Raw genomic sequence first — 21,542 nt, forward strand, 5'->3', positions numbered from 1 at the left:
CAACACTGACATGAACACACCACCTCAACAGAACCGTGTTGGCTGCTGGGAATTAGTGTGTAATATGTGTGTGTTTGTTTGCATGTGTGGGTGTGTACGTGTGTGAGCATGTACATGTGTGTGTGTGTACGTGTTTGTGAGTGTGTACGTGTGTGAGTATGTACATGCTTGTGCATGTGTGTGTGCATATGTGTGTGTGTGTACATGTGAATGTGTGTGCACGTGTGTGTGTGAGTGTGTGTGTAAATGTGTGAGTATGTACATGCTTGTGCATGTGTGTGTGCATATGTGTGTGTGTGTGTGTGTGTGTGTACATGTGAATGTGTGTGTGCACGTGTGTGTGTGTGTGAGTATGTACATGCTTGTGCATGTGTGTGTGAATATGTGTGTGTGTGAACGTGTGTGTGTGAGTATGTACATGCTTGTGCATGTGTGTGTGCATATGTGTGTGTGTGTGTGTACATGTGAATGTGTGTGTGCACGTGTGTGTGTGTGTGTGAGTATGTACATGCTTGTGCATGTGCGTGTGTGTGTGAGGTAGAGATATGGAACATCCACAGATCATCACGTCCTTCTACAGGTATCCAGAAAACACACCCACACACCCACACACACACACACACAGGTAGACACACAGACATGAATGAGCCACGTCGGTTCTGATTCTGGCTCTTGGTTCTGGTGCTCGCTGACTGGGAGGGGCTTCCCAGTGACAATTTAAAAAAGAATTATTTGAAAATGAAAAATCTGATTCATGTTCTAGAAGCAGAGTCACACTGGACAGTTTTGACATGCAGCACTGCGCTCTGATTTCAGAACTTCCACAAGTATCATGACAAGGAAGAAGGAGTCCTCATACAGGTAAAATACAAGCTGGACTCACTTTAAAGTTCTCTTCTGAACCCTTCGTAAAGCTCTGGGCCTGGAATCATTCAGCAGAAATGAACTCCGAGAAGCAGCACATTCATCACCATTTTAAGCGCTTTAAAAAGTAGTCTGTACCACCCTGATAGAAAGTAAAATAAAATTCTCTGGTTTTAATTTGAAGGTAGCATGGTTCCTGTCTTGCATGGATCTCCACCTCTGCCAGAGAAGCTGGCATGGTGCTACCGGCCTGATCTGACAGCAGCATGGTCTGTAGAAGTTCTTCGGCAGCGAGAAAATGTGAGTCACAGTCAAACCACCAAATATCGGAGCTGCCAATGCCATTGTCACTACTGCACTGCATTGTGGGATATTTACGTCAGTAAGTGACGGATGGTTCAGATGACGCCTCGCTCGATATGCCACTGGTTGAACACACACACATCTAAAAAAACTGTGGGGGGTAGAAGCCTAGTGGGTAACACACTCACCTATGAACCAGAAGACCCAGGTTCAAACCCCACTTACTACCATCATGTTCCTGAGCAGGACACTTAACCCTGAGTGTCTCCAGGGGGGGACTGTCCCTGTAACTACTGACTGTAAGTCGCTCTGGATAAGGGCGTCTGGTAAATGCTGGAAATGTAAATGATGCAGATCTGACGATGAATCGAACGTTCATTGTCATGAAAGGACCATTTGTTGATGCATCTCGCACGATCAACAGGGTTTTAATAAACTTCTGCTCTTCAGGTGAGAACTTGACACTCACCACCACAAGCCCCACAATGCACCTGTTCAATTCTCATATAAACACTCAGGGATTATTTAGTCATACGGATGACATGATGAATAGAGAGCAGCTGCTGAAGCCGTTTAAAGGCTTCTGTCCATATTTCCTGTCTCCTCCTCCTCCACAGCCTATATTGACATGCTGTCATTTCCCAGACTCCATCCCACTAATGTCGTCTCTATTAACAATCGTCCACAGTCCACGTGGTGCAGGAACCGAGATGGAGAGCAGCTTGGTGCAAACCCTGCGCTGCATGATCTCCTAAAACACAGAAACATTTCATTCCTCACACACACACACACACACACACACCAGACAATCAGCAGAAAAACCCGTCATCGTGCGGGTGGAGCTGCTGCTCACCTGGTTTTGGGGGAGGTAGTCAGCCACTCCTCATGCTTCTCAAATGTTATCAGGTACGCGGCGATCTCCTGAAAGAGAAGAGCACATGGTGTCTTCAGTCCAAGAAGTGACTGCAGCGATAACCTTCAACAATCTGGACGAAGCCGTAAAAATGATTATTCTGTTGAACTCATTTCGTCTGTGATAAGAGGACAGTAATCTGCTATAACCCCTGACCTCATGAACATAAACTTGGATGAGGGATCATCCAGATCATCATCAACCCTGCAGAAACCAGGGATGGAGCCCAGTTTCAGGCTTCATCTTGTATTTTTACTTGTGTGTTGTATGAATGAGATTGTGGATTATGACCGGAGCACATCTACGTCTCCTCCGGAGACACGGCACCACGGTGGCTCAGAGGAGACGGACACAATCCCACAAACGATCGCTCTGTTCCATTAACAGGACTCAGGAGGCAATTTACACCTTTTTGTTAGAAACATTTGGCATTTAACCTTGGTTTTAATCAAACAAGCGAACATGGACATGCGCTGAAACGAAGGGGGACAGAACAAGGACTCGTTCATATTCAGTGCCGGGAGATCTCCGGGAAACGGTTTTATGGCTTCAGCGCCAACGAAACAATTAAGATTCCTGTCTGCGTTGAACTGGATCCTGCATGAGATTCCGCTGGATTACATTTCACCTCTGACCTGACGCCATGGGCCCCGGCACCGTAATCCCATCACACGAGGCGTCGGTCCAGCTGGAGTTGGACCCGGCGTAACAACCGAGAAACCAACACACCGGCAGAGAGACATCGACACCCCACCTGACCCCCACGGTAAAAACCGGGAAAAAACAGCAATTATTTTTTTAAAAACTCGCAGCTTTAAAGAGTGCGGAGGGAAATTGAGTCATTAATCATAAAGTTAAAAGTCCCATCCATACACACACACACACACACACACACACACCTCTGAACGCTGAAGGTGAGCTGAGCGCCTTCAACCTTGAATAAATTCCCTGTTAAACTTTGCTTGAATCAGCCTGACAGTCTTGTGGGGCGGGGCTGTGGACGGCGGAGGGATCTAGTCTATAAGGTTCCGTGCACCATACGTGGAAACCCATTCAGAGGCTGAGGGAAGATGATGATGATGAAGGCCAGCAGCTCCCAACCATGCACAAAGGTGAGAAGGGCCACACTTTTTTCCCGAGGTCCTCGTTTTGTCTATTTGCTGGTATTAAGTTGCATCATAAAATCCCAGACACCCTTCACATTTCCCTTCTCTTCCTACCTGCTGCTCCTTTCTTCTGTCTTCCCCCCCCAAACAAGAGGCTCCTTATCACAGACAACAGCAGCAACAGGGAGAGACAGAGACGGGGGGGCAGACGACTAGAGATGGATCTGCCACTTAGTGAGATTGGTTTTATCTTGTCCCAATGCCAGGATAAAACCCAAAAAGCACAAGCACACACACATGCACACACCGTAGAGCGTCACAAACACACCGATACTCGTATGTGCTCCCTTACAGACAGACAAAGTAAATAATTAGAAGCGGAGGTCAGCAGTAGGAGGTGGAGGTGGGACACAACAATGAAAAAGTGGCACCCATCTCTACGTAAAGTTTGTTTCAGATGGGCGTAGAGACAGAACTCAGAAGAGAACCCGCAGGTTAGACATGACAGCCAACCGCACACATACACACATACATATCTGGGCAGCGGTGGCCTGGCTGTTAAGGAAGCGGTAATAAGAAGGTCGCCAGTTCGAATTCCAAACCGCCAAGGTGCCACTGAGGTCCCCTTGATGAAGGTCCCGTCCCCACACATTTACATTTACAGCATTTATCAGACGCCCTTATCCAGAGCGACTTACAATCAGTATTTACAGGGACAGTCCCCCCCGGAGCAACTTAGGGTTAAGTGTCTTGCTCAGGGACACGATGGTAGTAAGTGGGATTCAAACCCGGGTCTTCTGGTTCATAGGCGAGTGTGTTACCCACACACTGCTCCCCGGGCGCCTGTCATGGTGCCCACTGTCATCAAGGGTGATGTTAAATACAGAGGACACGTTAAATACAGTTAAATGCAGAGGACATGTTTTGTTGTGTCACTGCGTGCTGTGCTGCAGTGTTTCAAAATGACAAGTTTATGGGGTTGTGATGGTGTGATGGTGCTGCAGTTGAATTATGGAGTTATGGGGTTGTGATTGTTCTGCAGTGGAGTTATGGGGTTGTGATGGTGTGATGGTGCTGCAGTGGAGTTATGGGGTCGTGATGGTTCTGTAATTGAGTTATGGGGTTGTGATGGTGCTATAGTTGAGTTATGGGGTTATGGGGTTGTGATGGTTCTGTAGTTGAGTTATGGAGTTATGGGGATGTGATGGTGTGATGGTGCTATAGTTGAGTTATGGGGTTATGGGGTTGTGATGGTTCTGTAGTTGAGTTATGGAGTAATGGGGATGTGATGGTGTGATGGTGCTATAGTTCAGTTATGGGGTTATGGGGTTGTGATGATGTGATGGTTCTGTAGTTGAGTTATGGAGTTATGGGGTTGTGATGGTGCTATAGTTGAGTTATGGGGTTATGGGGTTGTGGCGGTGTGATGGTGCTGCAGTGGAGTTATGGAGTTATGGGGTTGTTGTGGTGTGATGGTGCTGCAGTGGAGTTATGGGGTTGTTGTGGTGTGATGGTGCTCTAGTTGAGTTATTGAAATAGCTTCTATAAGAGGTCTGACAGTGTGTGTGTGTGTGTGTGTGTGTGTTGTAGTAATATAGATGTTCTAAATTTGGCTGCTGTGGTGCATCTGAAATGAACAAACAGTGCACAAATACAACAGAGGTCACAGTTTTATCTGTCTGTCCACTTCTGGTTCTTCTTTTCAGTTTGTCTGTTCTCAGTCTGTATACACACAAACACGCACATACACAAAACATGGATATACACAACCAGTCATAAACACACACTGAGAAACACCACAAACATACACCAATATTCACAACCTGTGCACAATGACAATCACATCGCTTTCACACCCACACACAAACAGACTCTCACAAACACAAGTGAGTTTCAATAAGAGTTAACAGTCAACATTTCATAAGAACAGTGAGAAAAATCATCTGGATTGCGTAAAGGAGCTCCTCTGTGATGAAATGAGGATGTTCCTGTTCAGACATGCTGCAGAAGCTGAGCGGTGGAGGTCTCTGATGAAAACACACAGCCACGCTGCCGCCATGATATCTCTGTTGCATCATCGCTTCCTCAGCATCCCGAGTGCAGACTGCATGTTCAGTAAAGCCTTGTTAACGCACACACACACACACACACACACACAGATCATAACTTATAATAAAAAGTAGTCAAGATCATGGTACATTCAAGCACACACACACATCTAACACATATTATTGATCTGAGACTCACACACTTTGGCACCTTTAGTGTTTACTGCAGCATGGGAGGGTTCGAGATGCTCCACATGCTTTGAACTCCCAAATTACTATAGTGATGTAATCATTAATACACACATTATAGATTTTAGTTCATTTGAAACCAGGTTTTCACTTGGCGTGACAGTGACTGTGAGGTCTGGTTGTGATGGAGGAGTGGGACTGGTAGACGTGCGATGTGAAGTTAACACGGAACAGCCACGTCTGCAGGCAGAGCAGTCAGAGATTCTGGCACAGGCTTCAGTCAGCAGAAGGAACTTCACAAGTTCTTCACAGTTCCACACAGAGGCCCTGGGTTACGTCACAGATACTGATCTGTCAGAAAGAACATTTCAGATCTGAGGAACTGATTAAGCTTCATATGCTCAACGTCTCTCACACACCCATGCACTCACGCCGGAGGCTGGGCAGTTTGTAGATGTAAGGGAGTCTGCAGTCTGTTTTTACTGTAATCCCCCCAAAACACTGAGAGCCAAAATTCCATCTGAGGACAACCCCACCAAACAGCAGCATATACCAAAGTACACCGGCAATCATCACTGTATACTAGCATTCACCAGAGTACACAGAAAAACACCAAAGTACACCGGCAATCATCACTGTATACTAACATTCATCTGAGTACACCAAAGTACACCGGCAATCATCACTGTATACTAGCATTCACCAGAGTACACCAAAGTACACCGGCAATCATCAATGTATACTAGCATTCACTAGAGTACACCAAAGTACACCGGCAATCATCACTGTATACTAGCATTCACCAGAGTACACCAAAATACACCGGCAATCATCACTGTATACTAGCATTCACCAGAGTACACAGAAAAACACCAAAGTACACCGGCAATCATCAATGTATACTAGCATTCACCAGAGTACACCAAAGTACACCGGCAATCATCACTGTATACTAGCATTCACCAGAGTACACAGAAAAACACCAAAGTACACCGGCAATCATCACTGTATACTAGCATTCACCAGAGTACACCAAAATACACCGGCAATCATCAATGTATACTAGCATTCACCAGAGTACACCAAAATACACCAAAGCTACACCAGGGAATACTCGCTATCTGTTTGATTCTCTACCATTTCCACTTTTTTTAGAGATGTGACTGGAGTTTTTATCCAATTTGCTGTGTTTTTATCAACGTCCCCAAGAACAAGCAGCATCTTAATCCATGCAGCCAATCACACAACCTGCACACACTCTGCTATCATTCTTTATTTTACCTTCTCTTCCTCTTACTTCCACACTGCTTCATTTATTATTTAGCTCTTAATTTGGGGCTGTGTGTGTGTGTGTGTGTGTGTGTGTAGATGTGCATCACTTGCTGCATTGAGGCTGGAGGTTCTGCAGAGGGCATCAGCATCATTATGTTGCCCCGGACTAGAGCAGAGCTTTGTGCCTTTGGCTTAGAACTAAAAATTAGAAGAGAGCATTAACTCAACTTAAAATGGTAATCCTTGGGTCTCAACTGGTTCTGTAAATGTTCTGCACAGGTTGGAAAAAAGTTCTCCACACGTCATTGTAGCAGAGCCCATCTAGCTTCTGTGTGAATATTAAATGGGCTTTTGATCAGCTAATGGGCTGAACAAAATAGGTTCTCGTTCTAGAAGAGGTTGGTGCATCATGATACATGGATTTAAAGACACCAATCGTTATAATCAGCGGCAATCTGTAATGAAGTTAGAGATTTATAGGTTCAAGTGCACACACAGACACAGACACAGACACAGACACACACGACTGTTGAAGTGCTGTTGCTGTTGTTTACTCAGACGTGTTAAGTGGTGCAGCGATGCTGAGACGATGTGAAAAGGCTTTAAACAGGAGCTCTTCAGGATGGACCTCGTGTCCGTCCATCCATCACCGCACTGGAGAGGCTGTTCACACAACGAGCCTCTTGATGGAGGACACACACTTTATACAGCAGGAACACATACAAACGCATGCACACGCACACACACACACACACACACACACTTCAACCATATCAACCAAAAATCAAGTCCAAATTCCTTCCCACAACCGAAAATCTGTTGCTGTTTTACAATCCAACTACGGTGATGGAGCCAGCAATCATCCGACAGACAAGTGACCCAGAGTTCTACAGGCACTTCGCAGGAGCTCTGGGAAGGTTCTTCCATTTCAGGGTTCAGGGTTTGGAGAAGAGGGTTAAATTACAAAAAAATCAGAGCAGCCTGTGAGGAGCACTGTTGGAATTGTGGTACCTTGACAGACATCACAGAACTGATGAGTGGACCAACAGTCCATTAGTGAGGAGTCACGCCCTGCCTGGCACAAATCCTGCAAACCTGGAAGCTCAGGAGTCTGGTGGTAGCAGACTGGAGCGTAACACACTCAACAAGAAGACCACAAAATCCCAGGTTCAAACCCCACTTACTACCATTGTGTCCCTGAGCAAGACACTTGAGTGTCTCCAGGGGGAGCTCTGGATAAGGGTGTCTGGTGAACGCTGTAAATCTGAAAGAAGCTTCCTGATGATATTTCTCAGCACAATTGGTGAAAAAGTTGAAACTGTATGGACTTATTAAAGATGAAAAGTTCAAATAGACAACACAACCAGCTGTAAATCATCATCCATTATATTATTAGGCTTCAGTCTTCACATTTTCACCTCTGGAACTGAAGGATGGAAAAGTGGGTGACTTCCATCCCTTCAGAATTAGTCTTTTGGCAACTATTGTCCCCATCATACAGGATTTTTGGACAGCTGAAAGCCATCAGCAGCAGAAGCAGTCAGGACAGCGGCAGCATCAGCCACTAATCGACCTCATAGTTCCTTAAACCAAGACCAAGCAACCACCTTGGACATTGACATATTACTCCACCAACTAGGGCTGAGTGGTATGTCCAAAACATAATTATGATTATGTTTTGGACATACAGCCATACAGACATACAACAATTCAGCCAAGGGCTCCAACATCTCACAGCAGATATTCTGCACACACACACACACACACACACACCCCCCACTGTCCTCAGGAAATGCTGATGATATGTTTCGTAACAAATCTCAACCATACACATGTACAATGTGTGTATTCACAGTAGTGAGTGTGTTATTTTTATGTGAGGTTCAGCTGACTGTGACACTAATGACATCTTCAGTATCTCTACTGTCCTCCCAACTTCAGTCCACGTCAGCAGGCACTCATTCAAGTATCAGGAAGAGGTTTTCAGCGTCTCTTACTCTGAAGAAAAAAAAGAGACTCAGAACAGCTTCTTATCTCAACCTAGATCAATATGGCCGCACCAGTACACCTTTTATCTCGGCACAAATCGATACAGCACACCAGTACAAACACGCATACGGTCATTCATGAAGAGTCCTCATCCGACCTTCAGATCACTATTTCACCCTTCTACTCATTTATTCATTTTCAGAAAAATAACTTATGAATGCACTTAAAATTATTTCATAAAATGTTTGTAAAATGATTATCAGTACATGACAGGTCAACTTTTTTTATCACAACACATGAGAACTTTCAGGGCATCAAGACCTCCTCATCTTGAGCCTCCTCTCATCAAAAGAGCATAACATGCATCCATGTCCCTTCAGTGCATTCCCAACAATTAAAGACACAGGACTAAATACGCAACTTCTACATCAACATACTTGGTTTATTCTGCTGACTGTAGTTTTGATTTTGGTTCTGTTATAGAGCTTGAGACGGTGTGCAGCAGATTTTTAGTCAGCAGTTCTTGATTCAAGTAGAGCTATACATGTATGAATATCAGATATGGACGGGCCAATGTTGCTCTTGACAACAGCACCTGTAAATGTAAATAGATTTTCCTGTCATACATTCCTGTTATACAAAAATTATTATTATTAAAAATATTTGAAACCCAACCACCTTCTGTGTCAGCAACTCCATTTCCCAGAATGCCCATTTCCTAAGGAGGGGGGCGGGGTCAGGGCTCATTAACCTTGGAGAGAGACATCCCAGGCCTGAGAGACATTAATCTGCATTCTCTGCAGTGTATTATAAAAAAACGTAATAACCACTCTGGATTCGTACACACACCACTCAGGAGAGGGAATTCCTTTCACAGGAATAAACTCGGGAATAGTGAAGGATCCTCGTCACACTCCACTTCAAAACAAGAGAACATCAGCTGGCCAATCAGAGCAGAGTGCTTACAAAGGGGTGGAGTCACAGAGAACAACACCCAATGAACGATACGCTCACAATAATCAATAATCTGCGGGACGGACTCCGGACATTGATTCGGGATTCTAGCATATTGATTATGTGTCAGATGAGTTTCTCTATTGATTTATTGTGGGTGGGTGTTTCCTGGATGGATGTAACTACAACTAATAAAAACTAAAATGACAGCTTGATGCGAAGACTAAACTAAACTAAAATTACGACAGGCCACCAAAAACAACAGTAGTGTGCAGTGTAGTGATGTTCCGCAGTGTCTCCTGACCTCCACTAGCCCAACCAGACCCACAGAGAACATGGGGTGTGTGGATCTGAATTTCAGATGTTCTGCTGCAGTTCGGAGATGAAAGCTCAGCACACTTGCCCTGACTTCAGCATTCAGAGAGACTAGAACCCAAATCCTCTGATAAAGTGATAAAGTTTTAACTGGAATTAGTTTTTTCAGCCAGAGGAGATCTGGTCCCAGATCAGTGCTACACCCCTGCTGCACAGAACAGCCTGTTTCCCACTGGGACTTATTCTGTCATCCAAAAAGTAGACACCTTAATCATGCTTCCCAAATCCAGTCCTGAGGGCTGTTCTACCCCTGGTTTCAGCCCCTTAACATCTGGACTGATGGGGTGGTGGTTTGAGTCGAGTTTATTCAGTCCAGTCTGCACAACCCTCACCTCCACCAACGAGCAGCATCCTCATGGTCCATCCAGCACACAGCAGCTAGTCATTATTATTACGAATGCACCTTTTCAGCAGGAAAGTGCCGCCCAGGCACCGTAGTGTGTGAAGAACCAGTAGTCTAAATCAGAGGAGAAGAACAAAGTCGTTTACCACTTAAGCTCCGCCCACCTAATTCTGTGCTGAACTTATCAGCTCATATGTAGGAACATGAATAAAACAGGAGAGTGTGGTGGCAGAAGGCCAGACAGAGAGAATGAGATGTTCTGGACACAAAGACCTGTGATGAATTTGAGGTTTAATGGACGAGTGGTGAATAAAGCGTGTGATGATGATGATGCAGATCTGGAGAGGGAGGTGATGTTTCTCATGCTGCACAGGTTCCTGAAGGGAACGCTGAGCTTGGTCACATAGCTCAAGGTGACCGAGATGCAGGCTGTGTGTATGTGTGTGTGTGTATGATACCTACATGACCCATCAGCATGTTGTCTATGATGAAAATGATGTAATAAACCAAATATCATAGTGAGGTCTAACCTGTGTTCTGATTGCATTGTTATCACATGACCAGAAACCACTTTCACAGCTGGATCTGAGTGAAAAAAAAATACATCTGAGCAGGTCAAATGTGATATAAAATCACTTTACAACACAGGTCATCAGACAGAGCCACAGAAAAAAAAAACTTCAAAAAGTTGAGGGAAGGTAAGAGATGGAGATGGATCCCTGACCTCTGCACTGATTGCCTGACCGTTGCTGAACCTGACCTCTGCAGCCCAGGTCTCAGTCTGCCAACAGTCTGGCACCTTCTGTGCCAAAAACACCTCTAGCAGGGCAAGCAGAGGTCAGCAGGAGTCCAGGAGGAGCATGAGTTCTGATTTCAGCCCCAAGCTGCAGACAGAGGTTCCTCAGGTCGGTTCTGACAGGCAGAGTGAGACTTCCTGTCCACATATTTACTTTTCTGTCTTCCAGAAGCCCATCTGAGACCTGTGCTGCACAGACGTGTCAGGAACACAGTAGGGAGACATCAAACCAGAGTTTATCCTGAGCTCTTCACCGGAATCAAGAGCAATGGAGAACAGAGATCTGACAGAAGTGCAACACCAGAGGCTCCACATCGCTCAACATGCAGCGTTCTGCATTTTTACACAATTATGAAAAGAACTAACGGTGGGTCCCAATTCTAGATCTTCGCAGAACGTTAAAAGTGGAGCAGCTGTACAGTGCTGATTCCTGGAGAATCCAGAGGTTTTCTTTTCATGATCACTTCAGTCAAATATTGACCAGCTACTATTAAGTGAAAGTGAAGTGATTGTCCTTGTGATACACTGCAGCACAGCACACGATGACACAACGGAATGTGTCCTCTGTATTTAACCATCACCCTTGGTGAGCAGTGGGCACCATGACGGGGATGGTACATTGCAAAGTGGCACCTCAGTGGCACCATGGCCGATCTGGATTAGAACCTTCTGATTACGGACCTTCTGATTGCTTCCTTAACCGCTAGGCCACCACTGCCCGGGTATTGTCATCGGTCGATATGGACCTGGCACTCCAAACCAGGTTTTCCCAATGTTCTGTGCCTCTCGTATTGAAATCACCTGTAGTTTGTGTCACGATAGGTAGACATGGCGAGGAAGGAGGACAGAGGAGGTATTTCACAACGCACACGACAGGGGAACACATCACCGAACAGAAACCAACGGAGCAGCTTTACGGACAGACACAGGACCAACACGAAACTCGGGTCCGAATCCCAGATCCGGAGTAGCCGGATCCTGACAGTATGTTGTAAATGTTCCTGAGTGTTTCGAGTTTGCGTCACCCGGTATGGGTTCCTCCTCTCTCCCTTGTTTTGTTCCAGAGTCGTGCGTTTGCAGTGATGACCCAGAGTCTCGAACAACTGAAACTTTTTAATAATTCTGTCTGATCAGAATTTATAGAGATGTTCCACCAGCACATTCATTCTCACTGACCTTCAGGTTCTAACTGTTCTTCTACCTTGTTGGTGAACATTGGCGATCAGGCGTGCTTTACTTTACATTTACATTTACAGCATTTACCAGACGTCCTTATCCAGAGCGACTTACAATCAGTAGCTGCAGGGACAGTCTCCCCCTGGAGACACTCAGGGTTAAGTGTCCTGCTCAGGGACACGATGGTAGTAAGTGGGGTTTGAACCTGGGTCTTCTGGTTCAAAGGCAAGTGTGTTACACACTAGGCTACTACCACCCTATACTGGCTTTACTGGTCAATATACAATATTTAAAGCAGTCGATATGTAAGAAGAGACTGTGCTGTTCTCTCACCCAGCAGCTACAATGTTCAGGACCAACAAAGGGACACTTCTGGGGGGCAGAGTCAGCGTGACAGCAGTACCGACTTCTCACTCTGCTGATAATGGTGTTTCTGACACTCCTCTGTTCTCCGGATGAAGCTGAAACGCGTGTTTGCCATGTGAAATGATTTGGTGGCTCATCTGCAGGTCGCTCCATTTCCTGCTCGGTTTTTGTCATTTTGCCATTAGTCTTCCTGTCATTATTAATTATGCCATTTTACTGTCTGTCCAAAAGACGAGATCCTGGATCTGAAGGGGTATATAGAAGATGGAGGCCTATATGTAACTTGAGTGACGATCAACATCTGCATTCAGCAGTGTGACGCTGAGTTAGAAGAAGGTCTGAAGAACAGCAGCGGGTAGATGAAGATGTTCTTCATGGCTGAGGAGCAGGAATGAGTGTGGAAGAACCAGAAATCCTGTCACGGACAGAAGAAAAGCCAAGAATGATCAGCAGCACCCGTGCTGAGCCTCTTCACGGCACGGTTACCCAATATTTCCCCACAAATTAAATTTCCCCTCTTTATATTAAATCTGCCTTGTTTCACTGCAGTCTAACCAGCCAGCCGTTATTCAACTGCTTAGTCAGGAATCTTCTCAGGAACAGCAGCGAGAGGAGATCCTCCCAGGAAGTGTTCATTAAACCAGACCAGACAGGACTTGGTCAGGGTGAAAGGTAATAATAGTCCAGGTTCCACTTCATTAGAATAAAGAGCTCGTTGACCCATCTGCCATCTGACAGCGTGGTCTTCACCAGGGCACCATCAGGAACCGAGATTCACAGAGGAAAGCTGAGTGGAGCAGGATGGACAGATGATGGAGAGAAGAGGGAAGCTGGATTCGGAGGAGGTTAAATTAAATGACTCCTCCCTCCAAATCAGCCCAAGGCAGCATTTAATTACACATGCAAATGAAGTCCAATTAATCCAACTGGACAACGACCTTGACTGGCCGACACAGAGGACAGAGTAGAGCAGAGCAGAGAAGAGAAGAGAAGAGAAGAGAAGAGAAGAGAAGAGAAGAGAAGAGAAGAGAAGAGAAGAGAAGAAAGTTTAATTTACTGAAATTAGGTGAAAAAAAAACAGCAGTTTTGGCAAGAAGGATCCAGATTTTGGATTTTCAGGTCTGGGGAGGGACGTCTTACAAGAAGCTGTTGGGCTGCTACAGAACCCACAACTCTCCTCCCAGAGTCATGGAGACCATAAAGTCCTCTGCTGCTCCACTTCTCTCCACGACAATGGAGAACAAGCTGGACAACGTGTATGGAGAACAGTGTGAACTTTGCTCTTTATTATTCAGGGCTTCATCTTTTATGAATTCACTGCTTTGCAGCTCAGCCTTCATGCATCCGTGGGCTTTCCCAGCAGCCACAGAAATATCTGAGCAGACAGAGAGTGAGGGAGCTCATAATAGCATCTGATGCAGAGCCAGCAGATGAGAAACTACACACACACACACACACACATTTCACTCTGCGATTCTCTCTGTTTTAGATCCATGAACAATCAGCCAAGGCAAAGTTTTCATTTGCATTTTAAGAGTTTCTGAAACTACGCCACTCTGCTCCATAAACCTCCTCTGGGATGAAAGGTCCCATCAGACAGAGGGATAAAAACGACAGCATAGATCAAACAGCCAATTCTGCACTTTTCTTATTCGATTTGAGAGTAAACAGTGGCGGAGGTGTAGTAGTTACTCCAGTTTTTATACTGTACGCTGGTTACTAGAGGCGTCAGGAAGTGACTGCGGAGGGGCTATTATACTGATCATGCGCAGCATATGTGTCCATATGTTCACCCCAACAAAATGACAAGAGGTCATCAGTGCTACAAGTCAAGGGTGCCACTGAGGTCCCCACACACTGCTCCCCGGGTGCCTGTCGTGGCTGCTTTGCTCAGTCCCCACATGTGCCCCACATGTCTTGCCCCACATTAAATACAGAGGGCATGGTTCACGGTGTCACCGTGTGCTGTGCTGCAGTGTTTTACATTTTTCCACTAGTTCTTTTACTTTTCCCAGCCATTCCAGTAGTTAACTTCTGACAGGCCGCCACAACTCTACTCACTGTACGAGTCTGTAGTGTCTTGTCATGTTGGAGGTGTGTTGGGGGGAGAAATGATGCTGATGACACCCAGATGACACTACATTTCTTCCAAACCCAATTTCCCGCTACCACCTACCTCCCTTTCAGACTGTCTTATGGAAATGGGATCATGGTTCTCTCAAACTAAACTGTAATAAAACAGAAGTTTTACTCAAATCTCATAGTTTTCCCATTTATATTTCCCTCCCCTCAGGTAAAGAGTCTGGGTGTCATATTTGATAGTACGCTCCAGTCTCATATTAATTACATCACCCGGTCTGCATATTTTCATCTTCCTAACATTAACCGACTTCGTCCCTTCTTACTCCACATGCTGCTGCCATACGTGTCCAGCCTCATCACCTCCCAGATTTCCCAGTCTCTCCGTAAAACTCCAACATTTTCAGACATCTGCTGTTCGGGTCACAGCTCGTACTCGCCCAAGAGAACATATCACCCCAGTTCTCCAACAGCTTCATTGGTTGCCCATAGAAGATAGGATAAATTAAACATTTTTAAATCCTTTAAGTGCATTTATAACCTTGCTCCTCCTTATCTTCGTGACCTGCTACATACCGCCGCTGCTTCCTGCTCTCTTCGCTCTTCTTCTGCCACTCATATTATTGTCCCCTCGGCCCGTCTTATCACTATTGGGTAACAGAGCTTTCAGTCGCTCGGCTCCCGACATAGGAATCGAGATTCTCAAAACCCCATCAAAACCCAACAGACTTATTTTCTTTAAATCGGATTGTTAGTTGTTTGTTTATTACTTATTTTACTCTTTTTAAAGTAAAGTGAAGTGATTGTCACATGTGATACACAGCACACGGTGCACACAGTGAAATTTGTCCTCTGCATTTAACCATGACCCTGAGTGAGCAGTGGGCAGCCATGACAGGCGCCCGGGGAGCAGTGTGTGGGGACGGTGCTTTGCTCAGTGGCACCTTGGCGGATCGGGATTCGAACCGGCAACCTTCTGATTACGGGGCCGCTTCCTTAACCGCTAGGCCACCTCTACCCCGTACCCCTCTGTAAGGTGACGTCTGGTTTTAGAAAGATGCCCTGAAATAAAATGTATTATTATTATTATTATTATTTTTATACATTTCAAAAGGCACTTGGTTTAAAAGACCTTCAAAAACCAGAATAAAAGTAAATTAAAGAATTTTCCCCTCTAGTTCGCACCTCCACTGCAGTGGCGATTAATCAATGGTTTCACCTACAAAACAAAAGAACTTCTCTTACTGTCATTTAGAGTCACCATGGGAACATGTCGAGACGAAGGACAAACTGTCTAATGCTCCAGAGACCAAAAATCAAACGATGCTATTCATCACCCTCCTCCGAATCTTGTTATATGGTAATATAACAAGAAATTTTTTACTTCCAGCATTACGTAGATAATATTATAAAACGCACTGCCTGAACATGCCCTTTAAACCCTTCTTGGTGTCAGTTAGCAGACATCAAGCCACATGAAGTACAACGCAGCTGCACCACGTACTGACCGGTGACAAATCATGTGACTTCGCGTGGACAAGGCCCTGTTGTCTCTACCCGCTGAAATGAGACAACAGCTCAATCCCCAGGACCCACCAGCCCAGAACCAATATCAACCTCTAGCAGTTCTCCAAACCCATGCAGTACAGAGGAACCTCACTTGAATGGTGAAATCTACCTCCAGGAACACGCATGTCACTGGAAAGTAAAGACCCTTTCTGATTCGCCCGAGGCTCCTCTGAGATGAAAATAAACTCAGTTTATGGAGATCCCCTCCTGGCCCGCTGGAATGCTAATGAGAGGCACGGCAGCGAAGCCGATGGTCAACACTGACTCTGGAGATGAATTATGGGTAAACACTGTCAGGTCCAGAGGAAAATAAAATGCATCTGTGCCACACATCCTGCCGGAATTGAAATGTTCCTGGACAGATGAGTCACCGGGCTGGAGAATCACCTCCTCTTTATTGTTGCCGTGAGAGATGAAGAGAGATAAGGAGGTGGGATGAATTTTTTGAATGTGCGGTAAAGGAAGTTCCTGCAGATAAATGACTTCACACACATTTATTTATTCAGGAGAAGGATGGAGAGGATGAAGATGCGTGAACTTCTGCACCTCTTCATGATAAGGGGGGTAAAAGGGGTAATTCCTGTGAATATGATTGGCTGGCTTGCGAGTGTCACTTCCACCCAATCATGTGGCAGATTCTAACACTGTCACAGCCCTGAGAGCAGCGCTCTTGGGTAAAACTGAAGCGGCAGTTGGGGGGACGGAGGAGAATTGAGAGAATGCTGAGAGGTTACTGCCAAGCTAATAAGGCTGAATCCTGCACGTCATGGGACAACAGTACACAGACACAATCACACAGTGCAGAATTACTCACAGAAATATACGAGCCAGATATAAACATATACCTACAACTGGCAATTCGAAAGTTACAGAACCCAACAAGTATTGTGTGGCACACACACACACACACACACACACACATTTCTCTGGAGTCTTTGCATGAGAAGAAGCAGTGTGTTTGTGGTGCCCAACTTAAAGTGATGACCTTGTTACAAATACCTGCAAACATCAGACATGCCACACCCATCCCAGCATTAAGAGAAAAGCCGCAGTCTGGCCAGCAGCATTCATTATTATTCAACGTGTGCGTGCTGTAACACACACACACACACACACACACACAAATTAAATTAGCTGAACTCAGAGCTCAGCTGTCGTTAGTGTATACTTATGGGACCGGCTGCATTTCCATCTATTTTTGTCTAGCGTATTTTAAAATGATGTCGAAGGCGTCCTAATTAGTTTGCATTTTATTAGTAATTTATAGTTTCCATTAGACCAGCCTCATCCTTCCAGAAATAATCAGATGCGCGAGTGCAGAGATACGGCAAGACTCGAAAAGTTGCCATGATGAGTGATAGTCATTGATCTGTGATTGTGAGAGATCTGAAGGACGATGATGCTGGGGAATATGATGCGATTCAGCAACTGTTGATGAACTCCCTAGCTGCAGACTCAGAAAGGAAGTGAGGTCACAACATCTTGAGAAGTTAAGATGAGGAACAGGGGCATCTCAAAAAGCGTAGCCCCCCCAGTGGTCCACGGTAAACATGGCAAGATGATCTGATCTCTAATCAGGAGAAGTGCTGCATGTCACCCTGCCCTTCATCATGTGCTCAGTCAGCAGAGCGCTAACGACCTGTATCTGGGGGAGGAGCCCCACAGCTCCGCCCGCTGGAATCATAAAGAGGAATGAGGGGTCAGAGCATTTTTATTATGCTGTTATAATAAATAGTCCAGCTGTGAAGACAACATAAAAACAACAACAAAGGAAACAATGTCAACAATAAACACAACAAAAACAACAATGAGCACAACAATAACATCCAAAACCAACAATGAACGCAACAATAAAAACAAAGCCAACAATGAACACAACAATAACATCAAACCAACAATGAACGCAACAATAACATCAAAACCAACCATGACCGCAACAATTACAACAAAAACCAACAATGAGAACAACAATAACATCAAAACCAACCATGACCGCAACAATTACAACAAAAACCAACAATGAACACAACAATAACATCAAAACCAACCATGACCGCAACAATTACAACAAAAACCAACAATGAGCACAACAATAACATCAAAACCAACCATGACTGCACCAATTACAACAAAAACCAACAATGAGCACAACAATAACATCAAAACCAACCATGACCGCAACAATTACAACAAAAACCAACAATGAACGCAACAATAACATCAAAACCAACCATGACCGCAACAATTACAACAAAAACCAACAATGAGAACAACAATAACATCAAAACCAACCATGACCGCAACAATTACAACAAAAACCAACAATGAACACAACAATAACATCAAAACCAACCATGACCGCAACAATTACAACAAAAACCAACAATGAGCACAACAATAACATCAAAACCAACCATGACTGCACCAATTACAACAAAAACCAACAATGAGCACAACAATAACATCAAAACCAACCATGACCGCAACAATTACAACAAAAACCAACAATGGGCACAACAATAACATCAAAACCAACCATGACTGCAACAATTACAACAAAAACCAACAATGAGCCCAACAATAACATCAAAACCAACCATGACCGCAACAATTACAACAAAAACCAACAATGAGAATAACAATAACATCAAAACCAACCATGACCGCAACAATTACAACAAAAACCAACAATGAACACAACAATAACATCAAAACCAACCATGACCGCAACAATTACAACAAAAACCAATAATGAGCACAACAATAACATCAAAACCAACCATGACCGCACCAATTACAACAAAAACCAACAATGAGCACAACAATAACATCAAAACCAACCATGACCGCAACAATTACAACAAAAACCAACAATGAGCACAACAATAACATCAAAACCAATCATGACCGCAACAATTACAACAAAAACCAACAATGAGCCCAACAATAACATCAAAACCAACCATGACCGCAACAATTACAACAAAAAACAACAATGAACACAACAATAACATCAAAACCAACCATGACTGCAACAATTACAACAAAAACCAACAATGAGCACAACAATAACATCAAAACCAACCATGACCGCAACAATTACAACAAAAACCAACAATGAGCACAACAATAACATCAAAACCAACCATGACTGCACCAATTACAACAAAAACCAACAATGAACACAACAATAACATCAAAACCAACCATGACCGCAACAAAAACCAACAACAAATGCAGACATAACATCAAAACCAACAAAACCAACAATGAATGCAGTCATAACCTTGCAGAAAGTCAAGTTTAGTGGAGAGGAGGCAGAACCCTGAGCTGAAACAGAAACGATTTCAGCCCCGTTTACAGGATATCCAAGTGATAAACATTCAAAAAGATCATAAAAGTTCCCCAATAAGGGTCCCATTCAAAGTGCGGTGGTGATGATGAATCACTGGTAAACCCCTGACCCTGCACATCTATCCAGCATCAGTAAACAACAATCTGCATGATAAGCAGGTGGAGCGAAGGCTCCTTCAACCCAACTGCAGCGTCTATTTAAAGTAGCGCACATCTGCAGGCCTGCACATCATCATTAAATCATACCCGAGTGTCCATAATTGTCATTCATGTATTCAGACGCTCGCAAGCCTAATGAAAACTGGGCGGCCGCCCTGCGTTCCAGGAGCTCTCAGCCACTGGTGGAGTCCTGCAGAAAGTGCTGATGCTACGGCCAATGAGAGCAGTTTTCACAGAGCAGCAGAAACGATGGCCTTGAAGATCAGGACTGGAGAAGATAACCAGTTCAGAGGAGAGAATCCAAGGATGATTTATTCTAATATAAAGGCAGAAATAATGAGGAGTTGGAAAATTGGTCCATAACAGCAGGTGCAAAGTAAACCAAAGAACTGCTGGGTTTCTGCTCTTCAGCACCCCTTTATTAAGTGTAAAGTGAAGTGATTGTGATTGTCACATGTGATACACAGCAGCACAGCACACGGTGCACACAGTGAAATTTGTCCTCTGCATTTAACCCATCACCCTGAGTGAGCAGTGGGCACCATGACAGGCACCCAGGGAGCAGTGTGTGGGGACGGTGCTTTGCTCAGTGGCACCTCAGTGGCACCTTGGCAGATCGGGATTCGAACCAGCAACCTTCTGCCGCTTCCTTAACCGCTAGGCCATTTACAGACTTTTCAAATTTTTTATTGCACGCTCTACATATCTGAAAGATCATGACATTGCACCCTCATACATCAGCTCATCTTTACATACGTGATGTTCCATGTGTACAGAGAAGCCACGCGTAGAACGGACGTCCTTACCCATTCATCAGCTGAAAGAGCTGACCGCTGCCGATAATTAATCAGCGTGGTGAGTGCGGAGCGGTGGCCGGGCGTCGCCCACATGATGACTTTTTTATGGACCACTCATGTATAATGGAGGCTGGAGAAAGACTCTCCAGTTGGACTCCCTCATTAATTATCATTTCCCCATGAAGTATCTGGATAGTTGTGGGCATCTAATGTAAAGTGTAAAGAACAAGTGATGGGGTATCCTGCTGGGCCGGGGTATCCTGTGGGTGTCCTGTGTGTATCCTGTATCCGTTCATTGTGTTTTTACTTTGTGAGGACCTGCATGCCCTGTTTGTTACTCAGTAAATTCCCTGACAATAATGGGATTCCATCAGTGCTGTACAGGATTCGGTTCCATTCTTCAGCCTGGATCGTGTGTGGGCCACAGCGCTGCAGATACCATGATGTTCATAAGAACATGATGTAGAATCACGTTACCCAGAACAAGGGACTTTCTGATCTATTGTAAAAAGGAATACCTTAATAATCAATACCAGGAAATACCATCTCATGAACAGACCGATTACGATTATCAAGGCCCCGTTTACCAATGCATCACAATCCATTTTTCTACATGACTTCTCATCACTGATTTCAAATACATCAGTGAGACGAGGACGAGTTCACAGGAACGTCTGATCTAGGCGCTTTTCTGCAACGAACGTTAAACAGTGTCAAGAGAACGCCAGTGAAACACCAACCGAACGCAGTGCATATGGCGTTCAGAGGCCGAACTCGCTGTACTCAGATCAGGCCGCCACAGTCATTACCGTCATGACTTTAACTTACATTTTTATTAGTTCATTTAAGCAACATCATTATGATAAAATCGATCATTCACGCCTACATCG

At 44.7% G+C, this 21,542-nt stretch overlaps 1 protein-coding gene across 14 annotated transcripts in view; it reads right to left on the reverse strand.

Annotated features, from left to right (window-relative positions):
• The window catches only part of LOC114783789 (calmodulin-binding transcription activator 1-like), a 78,902-nt gene that overhangs the window by 36,593 nt on the left and 20,767 nt on the right, over positions 1–21,542 (reverse strand). For all 14 annotated transcript variants that reach the window (XM_028969291.1, XM_028969288.1, XM_028969285.1 and 11 more), the window contains exon 4: positions 2,021–2,088. In XM_028969291.1, the coding sequence (XP_028825124.1) occupies positions 2,021–2,088 (68 nt within the window). The remainder of the gene's footprint in view (positions 1–2,020; positions 2,089–21,542) is intronic.

This window comes from Denticeps clupeoides, unplaced genomic scaffold (assembly GCF_900700375.1).
Source record: "Denticeps clupeoides unplaced genomic scaffold, fDenClu1.1, whole genome shotgun sequence".
NCBI lineage: Eukaryota > Metazoa > Chordata > Actinopteri > Clupeiformes > Denticipitidae > Denticeps > Denticeps clupeoides.